The sequence below is a fragment of the Galeopterus variegatus genome, unplaced genomic scaffold (genome assembly GCF_000696425.1).
Source record: "Galeopterus variegatus unplaced genomic scaffold, G_variegatus-3.0.2 Scaffold3053, whole genome shotgun sequence".
NCBI lineage: Eukaryota > Metazoa > Chordata > Mammalia > Dermoptera > Cynocephalidae > Galeopterus > Galeopterus variegatus.
The window spans coordinates 83,703-105,814 of NW_007729164.1; the positions used below are offsets into that span (position 1 = coordinate 83,703).

General features: G+C 38.0%; 1 protein-coding gene across 2 annotated transcripts in view; it reads right to left on the reverse strand.

Moving 5' to 3' along the window:
* The window catches only part of ROS1 (ROS proto-oncogene 1 , receptor tyrosine kinase), a 129,710-nt gene that overhangs the window by 16,030 nt on the left and 91,568 nt on the right, over nucleotides 1-22,112 (reverse strand). For both annotated transcript variants that reach the window (XM_008583823.1, XM_008583822.1), the window contains exons 35-40: nucleotides 21,799-21,882; nucleotides 18,360-18,495; nucleotides 17,011-17,173; nucleotides 15,054-15,118; nucleotides 14,019-14,148; nucleotides 167-264 (exon numbers count right to left, since the gene is read on the reverse strand). In XM_008583823.1, coding sequence (XP_008582045.1) covers nucleotides 167-264; nucleotides 14,019-14,148; nucleotides 15,054-15,118; nucleotides 17,011-17,173; nucleotides 18,360-18,495; nucleotides 21,799-21,882 — 676 coding nt within the window. The remainder of the gene's footprint in view (nucleotides 1-166; nucleotides 265-14,018; nucleotides 14,149-15,053; nucleotides 15,119-17,010; nucleotides 17,174-18,359; nucleotides 18,496-21,798; nucleotides 21,883-22,112) is intronic.

Genomic DNA, 22,112 nt, shown 5'->3' on the forward strand with positions numbered 1-22,112 from the left:
CAGACAAGAAACAGTTGTAGGTCTGTAGAAAAGAGTGACTTTGTACAGAAATTATTGCTATTTTGAAGGAATGAAAATGTTTAATTATCTTGTGTGTTTTACCAAAACTACAGGTGATTATTGTGTCAATATCCAAAATAACCTTGCATCCAGAGTATCATTGTACCTGTGAATGAAGTGCATCTGTTCCAGGTAGACACAGCCTTTTGAAATATCTACACACAGGTCTACGAGGTCAACCAAGGTGAGTAAAGGACCATGAAGCTGTAAGAAATGAAGGAAAAATTACAGGCACTTTTCCAGTTTGCACAAGATATATACAAATGTGTGTGAATATATGGATACCTATGTGTGTATATATATATATACATACATATATATACACACACACACATATACACATATGTATATGCTTTAAAAGAATTTTTAGTTATGGTTACAAGAATTCAAAAAGGAAAATAACTAAATTTATATGAAATAAATAAGTGACAGACTATATTTATTTAATTTTTTTAAAGGACTGGGTTCTTTGATTTACCGTTTTTTGGTTTTTTTGTTTGTTGTTTTTGTTTTTGGTGGCTGGCCAGTGCAGGGATCTGAACCCATGACCTTACTGTTATAAGGCTGCACTCTAACCATCTGAGCTAACTGGCCAGCCCAACAGTTTATAGTAAGCAGAGGTGACATGCGATATTTATTGAAAGATCTCAGGATGTCAGGTCAAACAAATCAAGATTTAAGCCTACTTCCGCTACTTACTAGTTGTGTAAATTTGCTCAAATTGCTTAACTCACTAAGCAGCTTTCTCATATGTAAAATGAGCAATAAAACTGACCATGCAATTTTCCAGGTAAGATATGTAATATGGCCAGTACATTGCAGGCACTTAATAAACAGTAGCTGCATTTGTAAGTAGTCATAATGATCATTTCATCAGTGCTAGCTAGTTTAATTATTGGCCTGACTGCACTCTATTATGTCACTCATGACAATGGGCTTGTTCCTCATATGAGCCCCATATAAATTGTTAGCAATAATCTATTTCAAGGTTACAGATTACTCCTCTCATCAAAGAGAGCCAGCACAAATATACACTTGAGCCTGTATTGGTTGCAATGATTTCTAGTTGAAAAAAGCCAGCTGAAGTTTTTATTAGTACCATATGGAAAAAATTCAAAGTTCCTGCTCTGAGGCTATATTCATACACTATCTGTCCCTTTCCATTTCCCTGTAATTACCCTGGTTCAAGCCTTTGTCCTCCCTTATCTGATGCATCCAAAAACTTTCCACGTCTGCGGGCTCCTATGCTTTCATTAGCTTGCACTGTTGCAACACACATTCTGCAGAGTCTATTATAAATTCCTAAGCACGGCCTGTATGGCACCCCAGGCTGCACTAGCCTCTCTTCAAGTGAATGTATTTCCTGTATGGCACCCCAGGCTGCACTAGCCTCTCTTCAAGTGAATGTATTTCCCGTTGTTTCTCCTCTCACAGTCTGTGCTTCAGGCACACTGAGCCACTTGCCATTCTTTATATCTGCATTTCCTAGCCTCTCCTCTTTACTCCTGTTTTCAATTTTCCAGGGAAGTCCTCCTTATTCTTTTTTTTTTAATCATTACACAATGCAAACATTTTTTGTGGACCTTTACCAATTTCTCCCTACCACCTACCCCTTTCCCACCTCTCCACCCTACCCCCCCCCACCTACCCCTTTTCCACCTCTGCTGGCCTCAGTTCTATTCTCTTCTTTTGAAAGTTCAAGGAATTATTGTGATTGCTCTATCTTTCTTTTTCTTTCTTTTTTTTTTTTTTTGTTGTTGTTGTTGTTTATTTTTTTCAGTTCCTACTTATGAGTAAGGACATGTGGTATTTCTCTTTCTGTACCTGACTTATTTCACTTAACATAATTTTCTCTGAGTTCATCCATGTTGCTGCAAATGGCAGAATTTCATTCTTTTTATGGCTGAGTAGTATTCCATTGTGTATATATACCACATTTTCCTTATCCAGTTGTCCATCAATGGATGTTTAGGTTGGTTCCAACTCTTAGCTATTGTAAATCGAGCTGTGATAATGATTTCCATCCCTTTGAGTATATAACCAGCAGAGGGATTGCTGGGTCATGTGGCAGTTCTATCTGTAGTTGTTTGAGAAAACTCCATACTGTTTTCCATAATGGCTGTACTGATTTACAGTCCCACCAACAGTGTAGGAAGGTTTCCCTTTCTCCACATCTTCATCAGCATTTGTTATTCTCTGTCTTTTTGATACTGTCCAGTCAAACTGGAGTGAGATGATATCTCAGTGTGTTTTGATTTGCACCCTGATGCTGAGCGATGTTGAGCATTTTTTTTTCATTTGTCTCTTGGCCATTTGTATACCTTCTTTTGAGAAATGTTTTATTCAGCTCCTTTGCCCATTTTTTAGTTGAGTTACTTGTTTTTTATTGTTAAATTGTTTGAGTTCCTTGTATATTCTGGCTATTAATCCCTTGTCAGATACATAGTTTGTGAATATTTCCTACCATTCTGTAGGTTGTCTTTTCACTCTGTTAACTGTTTCTTTTGCTGTGCAGAAGGCTTTTAGTTTGATATAATCCCATTTGTTTATTTTTTCTTTTGTTGCCTGTGCTTTCCTTATTTATTTATTTTATTTATTTTTTATAAATATTTATATTCATAAATATTTATTTTTTAATTTAATAATAAATTAAAGTGTGACATAATAGAGTGACATTAAAGAGTGACATAATAGAGTGCAGTCAGGCCAATAATTAATTTTAAATTTTTAATTTAATTTAATTTATTATTTAATTTATAATAATATTTATTTTTATAAATATTTTAATAAATATTTTATTTATTTTTTCTTTTGTTGCCTGTGCTTTTCTTTTTTTGTGCTTTTCTTATTTTTTCTTTTGTTGCCTGGTCTTATTCATAAAGTCTTTGCCCAGTCCTACTTCCTGAAGTGTTTCTCCTGTTTTCTTTCACTAGTTTTATAGTTGCAGTTCTTATATATGTCTTCTATCCATTTTGAGTTGATTTGGGTATATGACAAGAGGTACAGATCTAGTTTCCTTCTATGTATGGATGTCCAGTTTTCCTAGCATCACTTGTTGAAGAGGCAGTCCTTTTCCCAATGTAAGCTCCTGTTGCCCTTGCCAAATATCAGTTGGCTCTAAGTATGTGCATGATTTCTGGGTTCTCTATTCTGTTCCATTGGTCTAAGTGTCTGTTTTTATGCCAGTACCATGCTGTTTTGGTTACTATAGCTTTGTGGTATAATTTGAAGTCAGATAGTGTAATGCCTCCATCTGGCTTTTTTTTTCCCCCCTCAGGATTGCTTTGGCTATTTGAGATCTTCTGTTGTTCCATATGAATGTTAGGATTGTTTTTTCTATTTCTGTGAAGAATGTCATTGGTATTTTGATGGGGATTGCACTGAAACTGTAGATCACTTTGGATAGTATGGACATTTTCACAATGTATATTCTTGCACTATCCAAGCGCATGGAATGTCTTTCCATCTTTTGTGACCTTCTGAATTTCTTTCAGCAGTAATTTATATCTCTCATTGTAGAGATCTTTCACCTCCTTGGTTAAATTGATTCCTAGGTTTTTTTGTTTTGGGTTTTTGTGTGTGTGTGTGACTGTTGTAAATGGGCTAGCTTTCTTGATTTCTTTTTCTGCTAGTTCATTATTGGAGTATAAAAATACTATTGATTTTTGCATGTTGATTTTGTACCCTGCAACTTTACTGAAATTGTTTATCAGCTCTAAGAGGACTTTGGTAGAGTCTTTAGGTTTCTCTATATGTGGGGTCATGTCATCTGCAAACAGGGGCAATTTGACTTTGTCTTTTCCAATCTGGATGCCCTTTATTTCTTTCTCTTGCCTGATTGCTCTGGCTAGTAATTCCAATCCTATGTTAAATATGAGTGGTGAGAGTAGCATCCTTGTCTTCTTCCTGTTCTTAGGGAAAAAACTGAAAGCTTTTCAGGATGACATTGGCAGTGGGTTTGTTGTATATGACTTTTATTGTATTGAGATACTTTTCTTCTTTTTTTTTTTTTTTTGTCTTTTGTCTTTTTTCCGTGTCCGGCAACGGATCGCAACCCTCAGTGTTGCCCCCGTACCGGACCGGGGACCGGCAACGGGATTGCAACCCTCGGTGTTGCTCCCGTGCCTCGCTCAGCCAGTGAGCGGGAGCCGGTCTGTATGTGGGATCCGAACCCTCGGACGGGAGCGCCGCCGCGCTTCCCAAGCAGCGCACTAACCAGTGCGCCACCGGGCCGGCCCATGGTATGAATCTTTTTTAAATCATTGTTTATTATTGATTTTTAACTTATTTGTGTTATGGCTAAAAGATGTTCATCTGTATGATGCCAACCTTTGGAACATTTTTAAGATTCTGATTTTCTGAGTCATTATCATGATGCAATGTTGAATTTTGTCAAATGCTTTTTCTGAATCTGTTGAGATAATCAAATGGTTTTTGTCCTTGATTTTGTTAATGTGGTGTATCATATTTATTGACTTACATTATGTTGAACCATCCCTGCATCCCTGGGATAAATCCCACTTGATCATGGTGTATAATTTTTTGATGTGTTGCTGTATTCTGATTGCTAATATTTTGTTGAGGATTTTTGTGTTTATGTTCATCAGAGATATTTGAAGGTCGTTTTTTATTTTGTTGTATTTGGTTTTGGTGTCAGGGTGATGTTGGCCTCACAGAGTGAATTTGGGAGAATAGCTTCTGTTTCAATTTTTTTGGAATAGTTTGAAGAGAATTGGTATTAATTCTTTAAAGATTTGGTAGAATTCAGCAGTAAAGCCATCTGGTCCTGGGCTTCTTTGTTGGGAGACTACTGATTCCTGCTTCAATGTCATTGCTTGTAACTGTTTGCTTCAGATTTTCTGTTTCTTCTTGGTTCAGTTTTGGTAGTTTGTACATGTCCAAAAATTCATCCATTTTCTTTCAAATTTGTTGGAGTATAGCTGTTTATAGTAGTCTCTAATGATTTATTTCTGTGATATTGGATGTAATGTCTCCTTTTTCATTTCTGATTTTTGTAATTTGGGTCATTTGGGTCTTCTCTCTCTTTTTTTTTTTTTTTTTTTTTTTTTTTTTTTTTTTTTTTTTTTTTAGTTAGCCTAGCTAATGGTTTGTCTATTTTGTTTATCTTCTCAAAAAGCCAACTTTTTGTTTCATTGATCCTTTGTATCATTTTGGGGGTCTCTGTTTCATTTAGTTCTGCACTGATCTTAATTATTTCTTTCCATCTACTAATTTGGGGATTGGATTGTTCTTATTTTTCTAGTTCTTAGTGTTATAGCATTGGGTTGTTTATTTGAAATCTTTCTATTCTTTTGATGTGTTTATTGCAATAACTTTCCCTGTTAGTACCACTTTTGCAGTATTGCACAGGTTTTGTTATGATGTGTCTTTATTTTCATTAGTTTCAAGAGACTTTTTGATTTCCTGGTTAATTTCTTCTTGGACCCATAGGTCATTCAGGAGCCTGTTGTTTAATTTCCATGTGTTTGTATAGTTTGCAGAGTTTTGCTTGTTATTGATTTCTAGTTTTAATCCATTGCAGTCTGAAAAGATACTTGAAATGATCTCAATTTTTTAAAACTTGTTGAGAATTGATTTGTGACCTAACATGTGCTCTATCCTAGAGAAAGTTCCAAGTGCTGATGAGAAGAATGTATATTCTATAGTTGTTAGATGAAATGTCCTGTAGATATCTGCCTGGTCCAATTGGTCTAAACTGTAGTTTAAATCCTGTATCTCTCAGTTGGTTTGCTGCCTAGGTGATTTGTCCAGTAGTGAGAGAGGGTGTTCAGGTCCCCCACTATTATTTGTATTGGGGCCTATCTCTTTCTTTAGGCCTAATAGTGTTTGCTTTATATATCTGGGTGCTCTGTGTTGGGTACACATATATTTATAATTGTTATATCTTCTTGCTGGATAGATCATTATATAGTGGCCTTCTTTGTCTCTTTTGATGGTTTTGGTTTAAAGTCTGTTTTACCCAATATAAGAATAGCTACTCCTACTTGGTTTTGGTTTCCATTCATGTGGTATATCTTTTTCCATTCCTTCACTATTAATGTCTGTGTGTCTTTACAGGTGAGGTGAGTCTCCTGAAGACAGCAGATAATTGGGTCTAGGTTTTCAATCCAATCAGTCAGTCTGATTCTTTTGATTGCTGAGTTTAAACCATTGATTTTTAGAGTTGTCATTGAAAGGTGTTGTCTTACTCCTGCCATTTTATCAATTTTCATTTGCATGTCTTAAATATCTTTTGTTCCTTTCTTTTCCTCTTATTGTTGGTCTTTGATGTTTGTTGGTTTTTTGAGGTGGTAAGATTTAGTTTCTTTCTCTTTCTCATTTGCATTTTTGTTCTACCAGTGGGTTTATTTCTTTCTTGTGCATTTGTGATAGTGGTTATCATTTTTTGTATTCCAGATATAGAACTCCTTTGAGGATTTCTTGCAGGGCTGGTTATATAGTGGTGAAATCATATAGTTTTCATTTTTGTCTGGAAAATACACTATTTTTTTCTCATTTCTGAAGAATTGCCTTGCTAAGAATAGTATTCCTGGCTAGCAGGTTTTTTTCTTTTAGTATTTTGAATATATCATCCCATTTTCTTCTGACCTGTACAGTTTCTGTTGAGAAATCTGCTTTTATTCTGATAGGGGCTCCTTTATCAATGACTGAACACTTTTCTCTTGCTGATTTTAGGATTCTCTCTTTGTCACTGAGTTTTGCTAGTTTGACTATAATGTGTCTTGGAGAGGATCTTTTTGGGTTGAATTTGTTAGAGGATATTGCAGCCTCCTGGGTCAAAAGGTACATGTCTCTCCCTGTAACTGGGAAGTTTTCCATTATTATTTTGTTGAATAGGCTTTCTATATGCCTTTTCCATTCTTCTCTCCTTCTGGAACACCTATGATATGAGTGATACTTAAAGTGGTCTGCTAGTTCTCTGAGATTTTCTTCATATTTCTTCCCTTTTTTTTTTTTTTGTCTGTCTCGGTTATTTTAAAAAGACTACCTTTGAGATCAGAAATGATTTCTTCTGCTTGCTCTAGCCTGCTGTTCAAGCTCTTGGTTGTGGTTTTTATTTTTGTTGAATGATTCCTTTCAGCTCTAGGAGTTCTGCTACTTTCTTTTTTAAGGTATTAATCTCTTTGTAAATTTCCTCCTTCATATTCTTGATTTTTTTTTTTTTTTCTCATTTCATTATATTGTCTGACTGAGTCTTTTCACATCGCAGCCAATTTCCTTAAGATTATTGCTTGGAATTCCTTTTCAGTCATTTCAAGGGTTTCCTACTCTATAGGGTTTGGTACTTGAGAATTACCATATTCCTTTGGTGGTGTCATATTTTCTTGATTTTTCCATATTTCTAGTATCTCTGCATTTATGTCTGATCATCTGGTAGAGCAGTTGCTTCTTCTATTACTCTAGTGTGAGCTTTGAGGAGAGAGACATCCTCTTCTTTTTCTGGTCTCTGCTGGTGACTCTCCTTGTGTCAATGTAGTCAAGTGGGTGGCAGGCTGCCTGCATAGTGGCTGTGACTGCTACTGTGGCAGCAAGCAGCTCTTGCAGCAGCAGTGGCTGTTGCAGTGGCTGTGGTGGACCACCCAAATGGAAATTGTGTGTTCAGCATGCTTCTGCCTTCTTCTGGGGGTTGAAGTGGGTGCTGTCCATGGCTCCTGCCTAGGATCCCAGGCATGCTCCTGCCTTTGCTAGGAGGTGGGCATTGCCCATGGATCCTGCCTAGGGCCCTGCGTGTACTCTTGCCTACTGTCAGGTGGTGGGGGTGCCCATAGCTCCTTAGTCTTGATTTCCATTAGCACCCTTCACTGAGTATCTCAAACGATTACCAACCTGCAGATTCCTCAATTCCTCACAGAAGGGCTCTCTTAAGTGCTGCTTCCCCTATCTCCCCTGGCAAGTTCATGTCTTGCCCCACAGTTAGGAATAACCCTAATATTCTGGGAATCAATATCACCATGGTCCCACTCAACCACACCTGGGGCAGACAACTAGGCTCTGACCTTGCTCCAGAATCAATGTCCTCCAACATCATTCAAGTCCACTAGATTCCTGTCTCATGGCCCTGTCTGAGTTCCTGCTGGGTGTCCTGACTGGTTCACTGGCTCTTGTGTGAATGGAACCCTGCCTTGTTCTTGGCAACACATACTCTACTCTGAAGACTTTCTCTTGGTCTAGAATTCTGCTCCTGAACTTCAGTCTGGTGGCTAGTGTCCTGTTTTCTGTGACAGATTTTCATAATGTTGCCTGCCTGCTTGAATCTCTATTACATACTCCTGATATCCTCTATGACAACTTGTTGGGACACTTCATCACTACATGTTGGGCCTCCTTGACTCTAGATGCTACCCTGGACTATCACCTGTCATCTCTTGGCAAGCCCTCCAGATATATTAAACCTTGATCTGGTTCTATCCCTGATCAGAGCCCTTCATGACTCAGTGGGAGGGTGTACTTCAGCTACTGTCCCTCCTGCCTTAGTTGAAGACCTCCTCCACGAAGCCTTCCCAGCTCTCCTCAGTTGGAAACATCAACACTAAAAACACCTTAGGAAGATTTTGGTTTAATATTACATTTCATGGATGAGAAACTGGTCTCCTGAAAGTGAAGGACTAGACTAAGGTTTCTGGGCCTAGTAACAATCAATCCTTATGCATTCAATGCAACAACAGTCCAAAGCAGGGATAGAAAAAAGGATGCTTGTGCTGGTTCTTCTGGAATGGTGCTTCTGAGCACTCCCCATGGAGAGATTGCTGGCCAAAGATGAACTTAGCACGATGGTGATGTAATGTCTGTGGGATTCCTCCGTGGGCCTTGGGCCTTCATTCTGGCACTCAAGACCTAACAGCACCTCTATGGTTGCAGCCAGTAAGAAAAGCTCTGGAAGCTTTCTAGGCAGGAAAGGCAGCAGAAGAACTGACGTGCGCCTGAGAACCAGTCATTGTAACCTTTACGATCCTGGATGAACATGAATCTTTGGGAAAAAGTAGATTCATGGTTGCTTTTAGTCCATCTACATACTCAGTTCTCCCCTCACCCACCACCACTCCCAAAACAAAACAAATCTACAAATAACTCTCTGTTAAAGATAGGGGAATTGAATGTGTCCATTTTTAATCCCACTCTGTCCCCAAACCTCACTAAAATGACGGTATAGAGGAAATATTTATACTCTCATAAGGGCAAATAGATCAGAAGAACAGACAGAGTAGATGAAACATTTGAAAGAGGGAAAGAAGACGGAGGAGAGGTCGCTTAGCAGAGCCAAGAGAGATGAGAGCTGACTGCCTGTAGAGGGAGAGAAAGACAAGAACTGAGCTGTTTTTCACTCTTCATCAAGGCTTCAGAGTGGGAGGTAGCTGGTATCTCTGAATGCAGGGTGGAGGGGCTCTGAAAGCAAAAACAATGTTTAGGTCACTTAAGGGCTAACTAGAATCTAGATCCCCCTTCTCAGCAGGATGCCTTTCTGTGTGGAAAACAAACAAATAAACAAGGACAACAGAAAACTTAACCAGGACAACTCTAGATTCAAAGGTACCACCAACCAAACTAAGGCACTGTGCTAAAAATGGGAGGGGAGTTAAATGAGAGTCCACATACTGAGCCTTGAGACCTTTAGCCCCTTCTCAAGTCACTGAGCTGAGGCTTCAGGCACTTACTGTCCAGGTGAGAGACCAGCAAATTCCTCTCTGCTGAAACTGACATATGCCAGGGAAGAGATTCAGACACTGACATTAGGGGACCCCCAACACAACAGCGGGTCCCCACCCAACAACCAGAAGGAAGCTTCCTCAGACACATACATTCCAATCAGCTTCTCAGGCTTCACAATTAAATGTGAAGACCATCCAAGAATCGTCAAAATGTTTAAGAAAACCTCCTCCCATTGAAAACAGATTCCAAAACAAAGAGGAAAAAAGAAATCAACACAATGCTGGAAGAAAATGAACACTTTTTAAAAACCACAATTAGTGTCCTAAAAAAGATAAAAGAAAAATTTGAATCTATGAAAAACATCCAGAATATTATTTTTAAATGCAGTCAAAATATAAGAACAAGTCTTTGAAAATTAAACATAATGACAGAAATTTTTAATTCTATAAAAAAAATTAGGGGATAAAGTTGGAGAAATCTATCAGAATAAAAATGAAGAAGACAATGAGGTGGAGAGCAGGAGAGAACAGCTAACAGAATGAGAGGATGAAACAAAGCGGTCCTTGTCCAACTAACAGGATTTCTAGAGGAAGGAAATAGAGGAAATAAAAAGTTTCATTTTTTATCAAAGAAATAATAGGAAAAAAATCCCAGAACTGAAGGAGATGATTTTCAAGACTTAGTATCCAGAGAGGTAAAGAACAACTCAGATCAAATTTTCCTAAAATTTCCAAGAGAGGGAACACGAAGAAGACCACTGATAGAAGTTCAGAAATCAGAATGGCATAAGACTTCTTAATGGCAATTGTAGAAACCAGAAATTAAAGATGCAATGCCTTTACTTTTGATGAAAAGGTTTTCAACCTAGAATCCAGCCAAAGTATCAACCAAGTGTGAGGGAGGAATCAAGGTCATTTTCTCAAAAAGAGAAAGAAAAAAAAGAAAGCAGATTTTTGCCTCACATCTATGCTTTCTGTTTTCTCAAACAGAAAAAAGAAGTCATTTGTATATCCTCATATGATAAATGTGTATTCATCTCCTTTGCCCATTTTTTAATTGGGTTACTTGTTTTCTTACTGTTGAGTTGTTTGAGTTCTTTGTATATTCTGGATATTAATCCCTTGTCTGATGCATAATGTGCAAATATTTTCTCCCATCCTCTAGGTTGTCTTTTCGCTCTGTTAATTGTTTCTTTTGCTATGCAGAAGCTTTTTAGTTTTATATAATCCCATTTGTTTAATTTTTTCTTTTTCTGCTTTTGCGGTCATATTCATAAAGTCTTTGCCCAGTCCTATATCCTGAAGCATTTCCCCTGTTTTCTTTTAAGAGTTTTATAGTTTCAGGTCTTATATATAAGTCTTTAATTCATTTTGAGTTGATTTTGGTATATAATGAAAGGTACAGGTCTAGTTTCATTTTTCTGCATGTGGATTTCCAGTTTTCCCAGCACTGTTTATTGAAGAGGCAGTCTTTTCCCCAATGTATGTTTTTGTTGTCTTTGTCCAAGGTCAGTTGGCTGTAAGTATGTGGGTTGATTTCTGGGTTCTCTATTCTGTTCCATTGGTCTGGGTGTTTTTGTGTCAGCACCATGCTGTTTTAGTTACTATAGCCTTGTAGTATAGTTTGAATTCAGGGAGATTATGCCTCCAGCTTTATTTTTTTTTTGCTCAGAATTGCTTTGGCTATTCAGGGTCTTTTGTTTTTCCATATGAATGTTAGGATTGTTTTTTCTATTTCTGTGAAGAATGTCATTGGTATTTTGATGGGGATTGCATTGAACCTGTAGATTACTTTTGGTAGTATGGACATTTTCTCAATGTTAATTCTTCCAATCCAAGAGCATGGAATGTGGAATGTCCTTCCATCTTTTTGTGTCCTCTTTAATTTCTTTCAGCTGTGATTTGTGGTTCTCGTTGTAGAGATCTCTTTGGTTAAATTGATGCCTGAGTATTTCAATTTTTTAATTGACTATTTTAAATGAGATTCAGGGAAAGGCAAATCAAACTGCACTGAAGTATCATCTCACCCCAGTTAGACTGGCTACTATCAAACAGACAGAGAATAACAAAGGCTGACAAGGATGTGGAGAAAGGGGAACACTCCTACACTGTTGGTGGGACTGTAAATTAGTGCAGCCATTGTGGAAAAAAGTATGGAGGTTCCTCAAACAGCTACAGATAGAACTGCCATACAACCCAGCAAAAGAATGGAATAGCCAAAAGAATGGAAATCATCATGTCAAAGGAATACGTGTACTCCCGTGTTTATTGCAGGTCTATTTACAATAGCCAAGAGTTGGAATCAACCCAAATGTCCATTGACAGATGACTAGATAAGGAAAGTTTGGTATATATAGTCAATGGAGTACTACTCTGCCATAGAAAAGAATGAGATTCTGCCATTTGCAGCATCATCTACGAACTCAGAGAAAATTATGTTAAGTGAGATAAGCCAGACACAGAAAGAGAAATACCATATGTCCTCACTCATAAGTGGGAGCTAAAATAAAGAATGAAAAGAAAGAGAAAGAAGGAAAGAAAGAAAAAGAAAGAAAGGATAACAGTAATACATTAGACTTTCAAAAAAAGGGAACAGAACTGTGATTACTAGAGGTGGGAAAGGGGGAGGGGGAGGGGATTAGTTAGAAACTAGTTAAGGATCACAAAGATTGAAGATTGATTTTGTTTTGTAAACATGAGTGTACTAATTATACTGATTTGATCACCACATATTGTACGCATGTATTGATATTCGATTCTGTACCCCACAAATATATAATCAATAATATATAGATAGATAAGTAAATAAATAATTTTTAAAAAAGAAAAAAGAAGTCATGAGATAGAGGGGAAAAGGGTCCAGCATGAACAAGAGTTGAGGAGATTGCCAAAATAAACCTGAGGGAACCTCCTAGGATAGCAGCCGTGTCAACAGCCTAGACGACAAGCCCTCACAGTGGCTCCAGGAAGGATGTGTCCAAGGAGAAATTGTCAAGTGCTGGGTCATTTGATATATTTAACCATATTGAGAATAGTGCTGTTCAGAGAGTTCAGGTGCATAAAATACTAAGCCAATTAAAAAAGAGAGAGAGAGACTTTAGGCATTCATTACACTAGCCCACTGGGAAAAAACCCACAATCATAGCATTTGGGTAACTCAGCTGCAAAAACTAAAAAAATAGTTATAATAGTGCAAACCTGGAATATTGATTTATCTGAAAATTGTGATCCCTATTGGAAGATGGGGGTAGTACTGAGTGTAGCATGGTGGGGGTTGGGCAGGTGTATGAGGAAGTCTAAGAGAATTAAATCCTCATCTTTCATAGTAGTCAGTCAGTAGATTTCCCTCAAAATGGAAAATCGATGTGCATCAGTATAAGCAGAGTACTGAGGAATGTGGAGGTAAATATCAAAAGATATGTGCAGACTTGAGACGGAGAAAAAAAAAAAGCCCAGGGCTCCTGTGTTTCACTATAAGCCCTGTCTCATGCATTTTAATTTTTTAGCCATATAATGTTTACTGTCGTAGAAAAAAAAGAAATACAAATGTTTTAAACCTACAGATTTAAATTTCAGTGATGTGTCTTATCTTACAGTTCTCGTCTGAGATATAAAGTAGGGTTATGCAGGTGGTCACCCCTTGGCCTTCTACACTATTCCATAACATTTCCAGTGTTCACATGGTGCCAGGCACTCCTCTAGGCTTTGGGGATAGAAGAGAAGGCAGATTGGGACCACGTTTTATAGGTAGAACTGTACAGCTGGCGGGACTTGTTAGCATGAGGGAAGGAGAAAGCAAGCAACTGGATGGATGGAGTAAGAGAGGATTATGAAATCAAGAGTTCTGTTTTAGCCCAAATAAGTTTGGATGGCTTATAAAATCCAAATAGATTTGTCAACTAGGCAGGGACATTCAAGCATAGTACACAGTAAAGACAACAGAACTGGAAATATAATTTGGGACAGACAGGCATGATTAAGTACAGAGATGTGCCTTTCCAACTCCACATGATCCCTGTGCTCCCAAAAAACATGATTCTGGCAATGAAGGACCTATTTTCCCATTAAATACTAAAAACAGGCTCAAATGACCGGACAGTACCAGAAATATTAGCCCAGTGTTCTAATTGTCCTAATCCAACAAGGAGTAAATAAAATAATTCTTTGCATAGAAGTCTTCTAAGGTTTTACCACCAACCCAAACTGCAGCCTATTGAATTTACAGAAAATTAATAGGAAATTATAGGGCATTTGCATTATGAAACTAGTACCATGGACCCCAATGTGTACCGTTGTCATCCGAGCTTTGCGCAAATAGGTAAGAAGGTCTCCTCCTTCCATCAGTTCCAGGATAATATACTGGGGTTCATTCAGAAGACAAACTCCAAGCTGCTTCAGAATGTTGGGATGATTAAACTTGCTGAAAGGTACAAAGACACAGGCTGGATGACATGACAGTAACAGGAGACCTAGCTGAGAGATTTTTATGGAGTAGAGCAATTCTTTAAACAGTTTTCTTCAAAACCCCAGATTTATTTTCTGTGATAGGTGAAAGCTTTCTTTCCCAAGTACTGGGCCATGTGCTTGCCTTAAGGCAGTAATATGGCAACCCCTAGTGGCCAATGCATGTGGATAGACTAGGGTGGTTTTGAGAAGGAACAGCATTTATGTAAGTACTTTATGTTTTGAAAAGGAAGTCATTTTGACAAATAGCCTTCTTCGAAAGGTATTTGAAACATTATGTTTTTGGTCATAACAAGTATGAAACATACTTTCTCCCTTTTAGAGAAACAATTCAGACACACAGGTTTGGCTACACTGGTTTCTCAAGACATCAGAGTAAGCCCCTGCCTAATGATTGAAGCCCATCTTCTCTTTAAAATGTCTTTAAGTAGTTTTTATGGCCATAAACTGATTAAAACCTTGCAGACAAATTTACTAAGACAAGGGATATTTTCACTGACAAAAAATACATCAGAGAACTCTCTCCTACTTGGCCTCCTTGACCCATTATCACACATTTAGAAGAAAAACTGCCTGTTTAAAGCTGAGCAGCTTCAGAATTCACTTGCAAAACACACCTCCTATTGAAGATAAAAGAAAGGAGGACCTTTTGCCTGAGGACTGCCAGCACCCAGGCTCGGAAGACTGGCCCCTATAGACTCCTTATTACTACAGACTTGGTTCCATTTAAACCTTTCAGCCATGTTTGTCTTGGGAATGACACGTTATGTCAGGTCATTTTGGATGTTAAAAATTGAACAAACAGATGTAAAGGCTTTCGGCTCATACCAAGAGATAATTATTTCAGAGCTACCCTGATACCTCATCAGATGTGCCTCCTTCAGGAATTCAATTTTCTCCTGGTCTGTAGAGCCCTTCTTCAAAGTCTGTGCAAGACAAAAATAAGTTAGGAGTCAGTATAGCAGACATTTCTATGAGCTCAGTGGTTTAATGGAAATAATCATTATTTTGTCTTGTTTTGTAATACTAACCCCCAAAGCTGGAAAAAGATCACAGATAAAGCATGTGTATGTGTTCTATAAACCTAGTTACATGTTAGTTCCTGTTATTGTTAGTGTTCAAGTAGGGAAATCTACTAGATAAAAGATCTATTAGTATTTACACAAAGTACCTCCAAAATATAGACATTTTTAAAAGAGACCAAGTTTAGTGTTTAGTCCAATTTTTTAATTTTCAAATTTTTCAGCTCAATATCTGTTCCCCCCAGTACCTTGCTAACAATACACTGATTAATTTCTTGGAAGCAAGGTGCCCAATCCCAGGCAATTGATCTAAACTAATCATGAAAATTGTGGTCTGAAATTTCTCTGCCTCCCTTGCAAGTTAGCATAGTCATATGACTAAGTTTTGGTCAATGAGATGTAAGAGAAAAACTGCTGAGAAAGGAGAGAGATTCATAGAAAACCTTTGCTTTCCTGAATGTATATATCTAGCACCATCCTTCCCCCTCTCCCTGGCAGAATGAAGATGTGATGCCTGGTTCTTTGGCAGCCATCTTGAGACCATGAGCAATAAGCATGTATAAAAGTCAAGAGAATCTCAGTAGTACTGGCTCTGACCTGACACACTACTACACCAAAGTCAGCATCATCTTGGTATGTGAGAAAAATAAACACTTGTTTAAAACAGTTGAGGTTGCAATACAGTTACAGGACTTTTAAATGATATCATTTGGAAGTGGAGAGAATTTTGTCAACTTTTCTAGTCATATAGCCCACCCTCAGAGCAATAAATCTCCAATAAGCAGTAATCAGGACATTGCTCAATTACATAAAAGATTCATCACCCCTCCATAAAAAGAAAGTTTTACGGGCCGGCCCGGTGGCGCACTGCTACAGTGCGCCGCTTGGGAGCGCAGCAGCGCTCCCGCCGAGGGTTCGGATCCCACATACAGACTGGTTCCCGCTCACTGGCTGAGCGAGGTGCGGGCGCGGCACCGAGGGGTGCGATCCCATTGCCGGTCCCGGTCCGGTACGGGCATGACACTGAGGGTTGCGATCCGTTGCCGGACACAAAAAAAGACAAAAAGGAAAAAAAAAAAAAAGAAAGTTTTACAAAAGTATGAGAGTATATCCATTGTTTCCTTAAAAATACATGAAATATACCATGATGAAAAATTGTGTAATACAGAGGTCAACAGACTACAGCCTGTGGGCCAAATCCAGCCTGTCATGTATTTTTATGCAGCCTGTAATCTGAAAATAGTTTTCACCTTTTTAAATGGCTGAAAAAAGTCAAAAGAGGAATACTATTTTATGACACATAAAATTATATGAAATCATAAATAATTTTATTGGGACACATCCACACTCATTTGCTTACATGTTTGTGACTGCTTTAGAACTATAATGACAGAGTTGAAAAGTTGCAACAGAGACTGTATAGCTAACAAGCCTAAAATACTTACTATCTGCCCATTTAAGAAAATGTTTCCTGACCCCTGGACTAGCACCTTGAGAACATGTTTTATAACTCCAGTTCTCTTACAGCATGTTTGAAGTAAAATAACCGTCTGCCAGGTCTTAGTTAATTAGTGGCATTAGAGGTAATGGAAACCCTGAAGATTTTCTGTTGATTACAGAAGCCACCTAGGAAATAGGGAGGAAGGGAACATGATTTCTGTAGCTATGGATAGGCTTCTACATTCTACCAGTCCTCTCTTCAACTAAGAGCACTCAATTTTTATTATAATCGTGTCCATGCAAATTCATGTAAATATGGTGACATAACATGTCAGGAGTTCAGAGATCCACATTACCTTCACTGCTACTTTGATTTCTCCACTTCCAGCTCCTAAGATGTCTACTGCTGTCCCTTCATACACTTCTCCAAAGGCTCCACTTCCCAACAAGAGACGTAGAGTCAGTTTTTCCCGAGGGAAGGCAGGAAGATTTTCAATCTCCTCTTGGGTCGGAAGAGTACTGTAAGATAACATTTTCGTTCTCCCAAAATACATATGGTTTACGTGTTTGTATCAGTATTGGTGTTTACATTTGAGAGAGAAAAAGAAAGAAAAATCTCATGGCTTTGCAGCATTGTGGGTTCCATGTGATAGGGATATGGAATTTTTTGTTCCTGTTATACTTCAGTATTTCATCACCTTTTACCCAGACAGAGCATGCCTCTTTGCTTGTAGGCACCTTCATTTTGATAGAAACATACATGTGTGTGCATTGCCTCGAGATTTTTATGGTAGCTTGTCCTGTCAAAGTTAGGAGTTATTAACTTCTTCATGTTGCCAATTTGTGTAAAAAGCTATTGCAAATTATCTATAGATGCATCTGGGTTTATGAGGTCACTTTAACTGCTTCACACACCTGATCTCTCATGTAAAACAAAAATCAACACCATCACCATCAGGTTAACTTTTGGGAAGCCAGTTTTCTCACTTGGAACATTGGGGGGAAGCCCCCACATTAAAAATGCTTTGAATTCTTAATGGGGAATCTTGAATATCAGATATTCTGTGTAAAGTACTTTCTCAGAGAAAAGTCACCTGTGAATAGCTGATTTAGGTCACCTCTGTGTCTACTTCAAATCCTTTGTTTTTATGTCTTGAATTATACATTTCCAGAAGCGAGGTCTATGACCATATAATTCCTTTTTGCATAGACCATAATACTGTTTCATACGAAGAAACACTTAAATATTTTCCCTAATTATGACTGCAAAGGAAGTTCAAAACCCATCTGTCTTAAAGAAGTTATGTAGGCAATCTCCATACAACTTCTGCAATGGAATTGACCGACAATAGCACATACACAACGCCCATGTACTTTCTCTCTTCTCAAAAACTGCCTCCAACTGAACCAACTATGTTACTATCTACTCTCTTCAGTGTAGTATTTATCTCCTTCTTTCACTTGCTTTTGAACTACATGATAAAATATTGGAAAACAATGGATTTTTCTGTATTTCCCTTATAGGATAACCACATAATTTGCTATCTATGCTGGGTCACATTTGAGACTGAAAGATGTTATAATTATGCCAGCAGAATAGGCACAAACCAGGACCAGCCTGGATAATGCAGGTTGCATAGGCACTCTCATTATTGTCACCCACCCTTTGCCCAAGTGGTCCATGACAATGGCCCAGGCTACGTACTGTATTGCATAGCAGGCATTAGCCAGTCCTACTCCAGGTGCCAGACCTCGTAGCTCAGCAAACTCTTTGTCTTCGTTTATGAGAACTGTCAGCCCTTCCTTGGAAGATTTTGGATTTTTCAATCTTCTATGCCAGACTATAAAGAAAAAAATGATATAATTTACAGAATAGAATATTGCTTTTTTTTCATTAGGAAATGTTAACAGTGCATTTTAAATGTGTACATATAAGAACACTATTGGTAGAATAACATAACTTGGTTAAAAAAATAGAAAAACTAATTAAATCCAGGTAAAAATCCACATGAAAACACACAGCTTATACCACATCACTTATCATTGCACTTCTCAGAGTAAAGCTTGATACATTTCTTACTGCTATTGTAAACAACTGGAAGTATAGTATCTTAATATTAGAACTTATTTTTCAATATCACCCATAAGCTACAGTCAAAATAAACCAAAACAAACTTGCATAATAATTATTATGAAACAAATTCATATCTAAGTTCAAACATATCGGGGTTATACTCCTCAGCAGATCCGAGGGAACACTCTCAACATAATCATACATTTCTTTTAAAAAATGCAGAGAAAAAGAGTGTATATCCATTGCTGTGCATACACACATACTCAAATATGTAGAAAAATTATTGGAATGAGATCCATCAAAATGTTAGCTCTGTTCCCCGCAGCTGTGGAATTATAAGTTGTTTGTAGTATCTTCCTTAAACAAGGAGCAGATACTATATTACGATGATAAAAAAGTGTTATTTTTTAAAGATTAAAATACAATTATGCCAAGAATATTACCCATTTATACTAGAGTACTGGTTCAGAAATTGAAAATAGCAAAGATGCTTTGGGAGATGATCATTAAAATTTGAACTTTGTTTCATAATAGCTTCTGTACCCAAGGGGTTAGAGTTCTACTCAAGCAGTTTCACATGAGGAACCACACAGTGAAAAGTTGCAAGTACCTTTGCTAATGTTATTTTTCAAACTTGAAATGCTCTCACCACCCCTCTCCATTTTTGAAGGTCCAGCATAAGCCCCACATGTTCAGTGATGCCTTCTGAGACCTCTGCAACCTCCCTGATTATTTAACACATATCTTGCCATTTATCTTTTCACACCAGTATGTCTTACCTCCCTCATCAAATGGTAAACTCATGACGTCAATTGCATTTTACCACTTTATATTTTCTTCTACTTCCAGTATAAGGCTAATGTTGCACATTAGATAAGACCACTCACCAAATCAAAGGCTGTTGATGCTTAATTTTAAGTGCATCTTTCAATTTTGTATTGATAAGTATGACTGATGAGAGCTCTCATCACAATACAAATTTTAAAATAATTGCTGCTTTTCATTATTTTAATAGCTCAATCTTTTCTCATGCACTCACACACTCCTACTACTGAAACCACATGCACAGCTACTAAAAGCAAAAAACCAAATTAGCTTAGCTATACTAAAAAATTTGTGAGTTCCAAACAGAATAAAGACCTTAAAGTCCTGAGAAAGTCAGATATCCATAGGATGTCTGGAAAGCACAACAGGTTGTCTGAAATTATTTCATGTTCATCCACTAGAGTTATGGGTTTAAACAATGTTGATGTACAAGTAGGCAAGCAAGGGTCAGATGAAGGATTCTCCATGTAATTCCCCTTCCCAGTAGGAAAGCAGACAAGCCGTCAAGGCTATATGTCAGCTGCCAAATATACTGCAGTCATATGCGTAATTCTGGAGGGCCGGCTTAGTGGCGCAAACATCAGCTGTGCGAGACAGACTCCCTGGAACCACAGGTTAAAATCCTGGCAGGGTCAGCTGAAATTTTTAGCTTTCCAAGTTAGCTAAAGGAGTCCCACATAGCATCTGGGTGGAATCTTTGAAAAGAAATACTAATTCAAGTTTCAAAGTGCTCTTTGATAGCTTATGACTTAAATCCGTTTGGAGAAGAATGAAGATTTAGAATGCTTAGTGAAATATTGGCTTTCTTGAACCTCAGAGAGTCCAACTTTACAACTTCCTGAATATGTGCTTGAGTGCTCTTTTCTGATAAGTGTCATGCTTTTCTTGCACTCCTTCAGCATGTCAGGGACTCTCAATTTTTGCAGTAGATAGGGGGGCCCATTTATATTATAACCCAAAGCAGGACATTTGGGGGACTGAAAGGGAATGCTATTAATTTTTATGCTGAAATAATAGTAATAAACCAGATTGTATGATCAATATGATAACCCTATAGGCCTGATATCTGACCATTTGGGGTTGTCACTATATCTTTAAACTAAATCTTTAAAAAGAAGGACATTTTAGGACTAGCACATTAGTATAAAATGAATAGTGGGAAACACCTAACTTTCTGTCTACCTAACCTAATTTTTTTTTTTTTCCTTTTTGTCTTTTTTCGTGTCCGGCAACGGATCGCAACCCTCAGTGTCGCGCCCATACCGGACTGGGACCAGCAACGGGATCGCAAACCTCGGTGCTGCGCCTGCACCTCGCTCAGCCAGCGAGCGGGAACCGGTCTGTATGTGGGATCCGAACCCTCGGCGGGAGCACTGCCGCACTCCCAAGCGGTGCACTGTAGCAGTGCACCACCGAGCCAGCTCTAATTTTTTTTTGCTTTCTGATCATTTATAAATGAGCAGAGATTTGAAATAAGCAGGTCAGACGTCTGAAAGTGAAAATGGATCTTACAAGCCAGAAACGGATCTTGTGCAAAAAAGGCCCTACTCCTTCTAAACCAGGCTGTCTGCCTAGAGACCAAAACTATCCTGACCAAAGATTGTTACTGGCCTTCCACTAATCCTACACTTTTTTTCTACCCAGAGTTATTTTTCTTTTATTTAATTCAAACTGAAAGCCATAAAACACTTGCACATAGCCAATCAGAAACAAATGCTGTTTTAAAGAAAGCTGAAAGTTGATGCCCTTACAAGTGGTTTATCTAAAGTACATCATGAAATGTAAATACAGTTTTTAATAAAATAATTACATCTAGGGCCGGCCCGGTGGCGCACTGCTACAGTGCGCCGCTTGGGAGCGCAGCGGCGCTCCCGCTGAGGGTTCGGATCCCACATACAGACCGGCCGCTCACTGGCTGAGCGAGGTGCGGGCGCAACACTGAGGGTTGCGATCCCATTGCCGGTCCGGTCCGGTACAGGCGAGACACTGAGTGTTGCAATCCATTGCCGGACACGAAAAAAGACAAAAAGGAAAAATAATAATAATAATAATAATTACATCTAGATAAGAAAAAAATCACAGAAGTTAGTAGTTGTGAAAGTGTAGCCAAAGGTAACTGTGAATTTTATGAATTTATTTAATCAGGTCATGTTTCATGTGGGAGCATAGATAATCTGAGAGCTAAATCAACCAGTATAATCAAATAAACAGCTTATTACCAAGTTTTATAATCTGCAATACTTACCAAAGGCCAATGGGATTGTAACAATAGGAAATATTCCAACTATAACAGTTAGTATAAAACTCGTTTCTGGTATCCAAAAACTGTCTAACGATATAAATGAGAAAAAGAAATTAAATCACAGAATAAAGCTAAATAGTCCCAGTTCTACCTAAGCACAGAGTGATATATCAGTTATTAAACAGTTGGTAGCTACAAATTATCCATGCAGACAGTATTTACACCGTGGGAAATCAAAATCAAGATTTTTTTGTGTGTTTTTCCCCCAGAGTGCCAGTTTACCAACACATTATTGGAATATACCCACTCAATTTTCT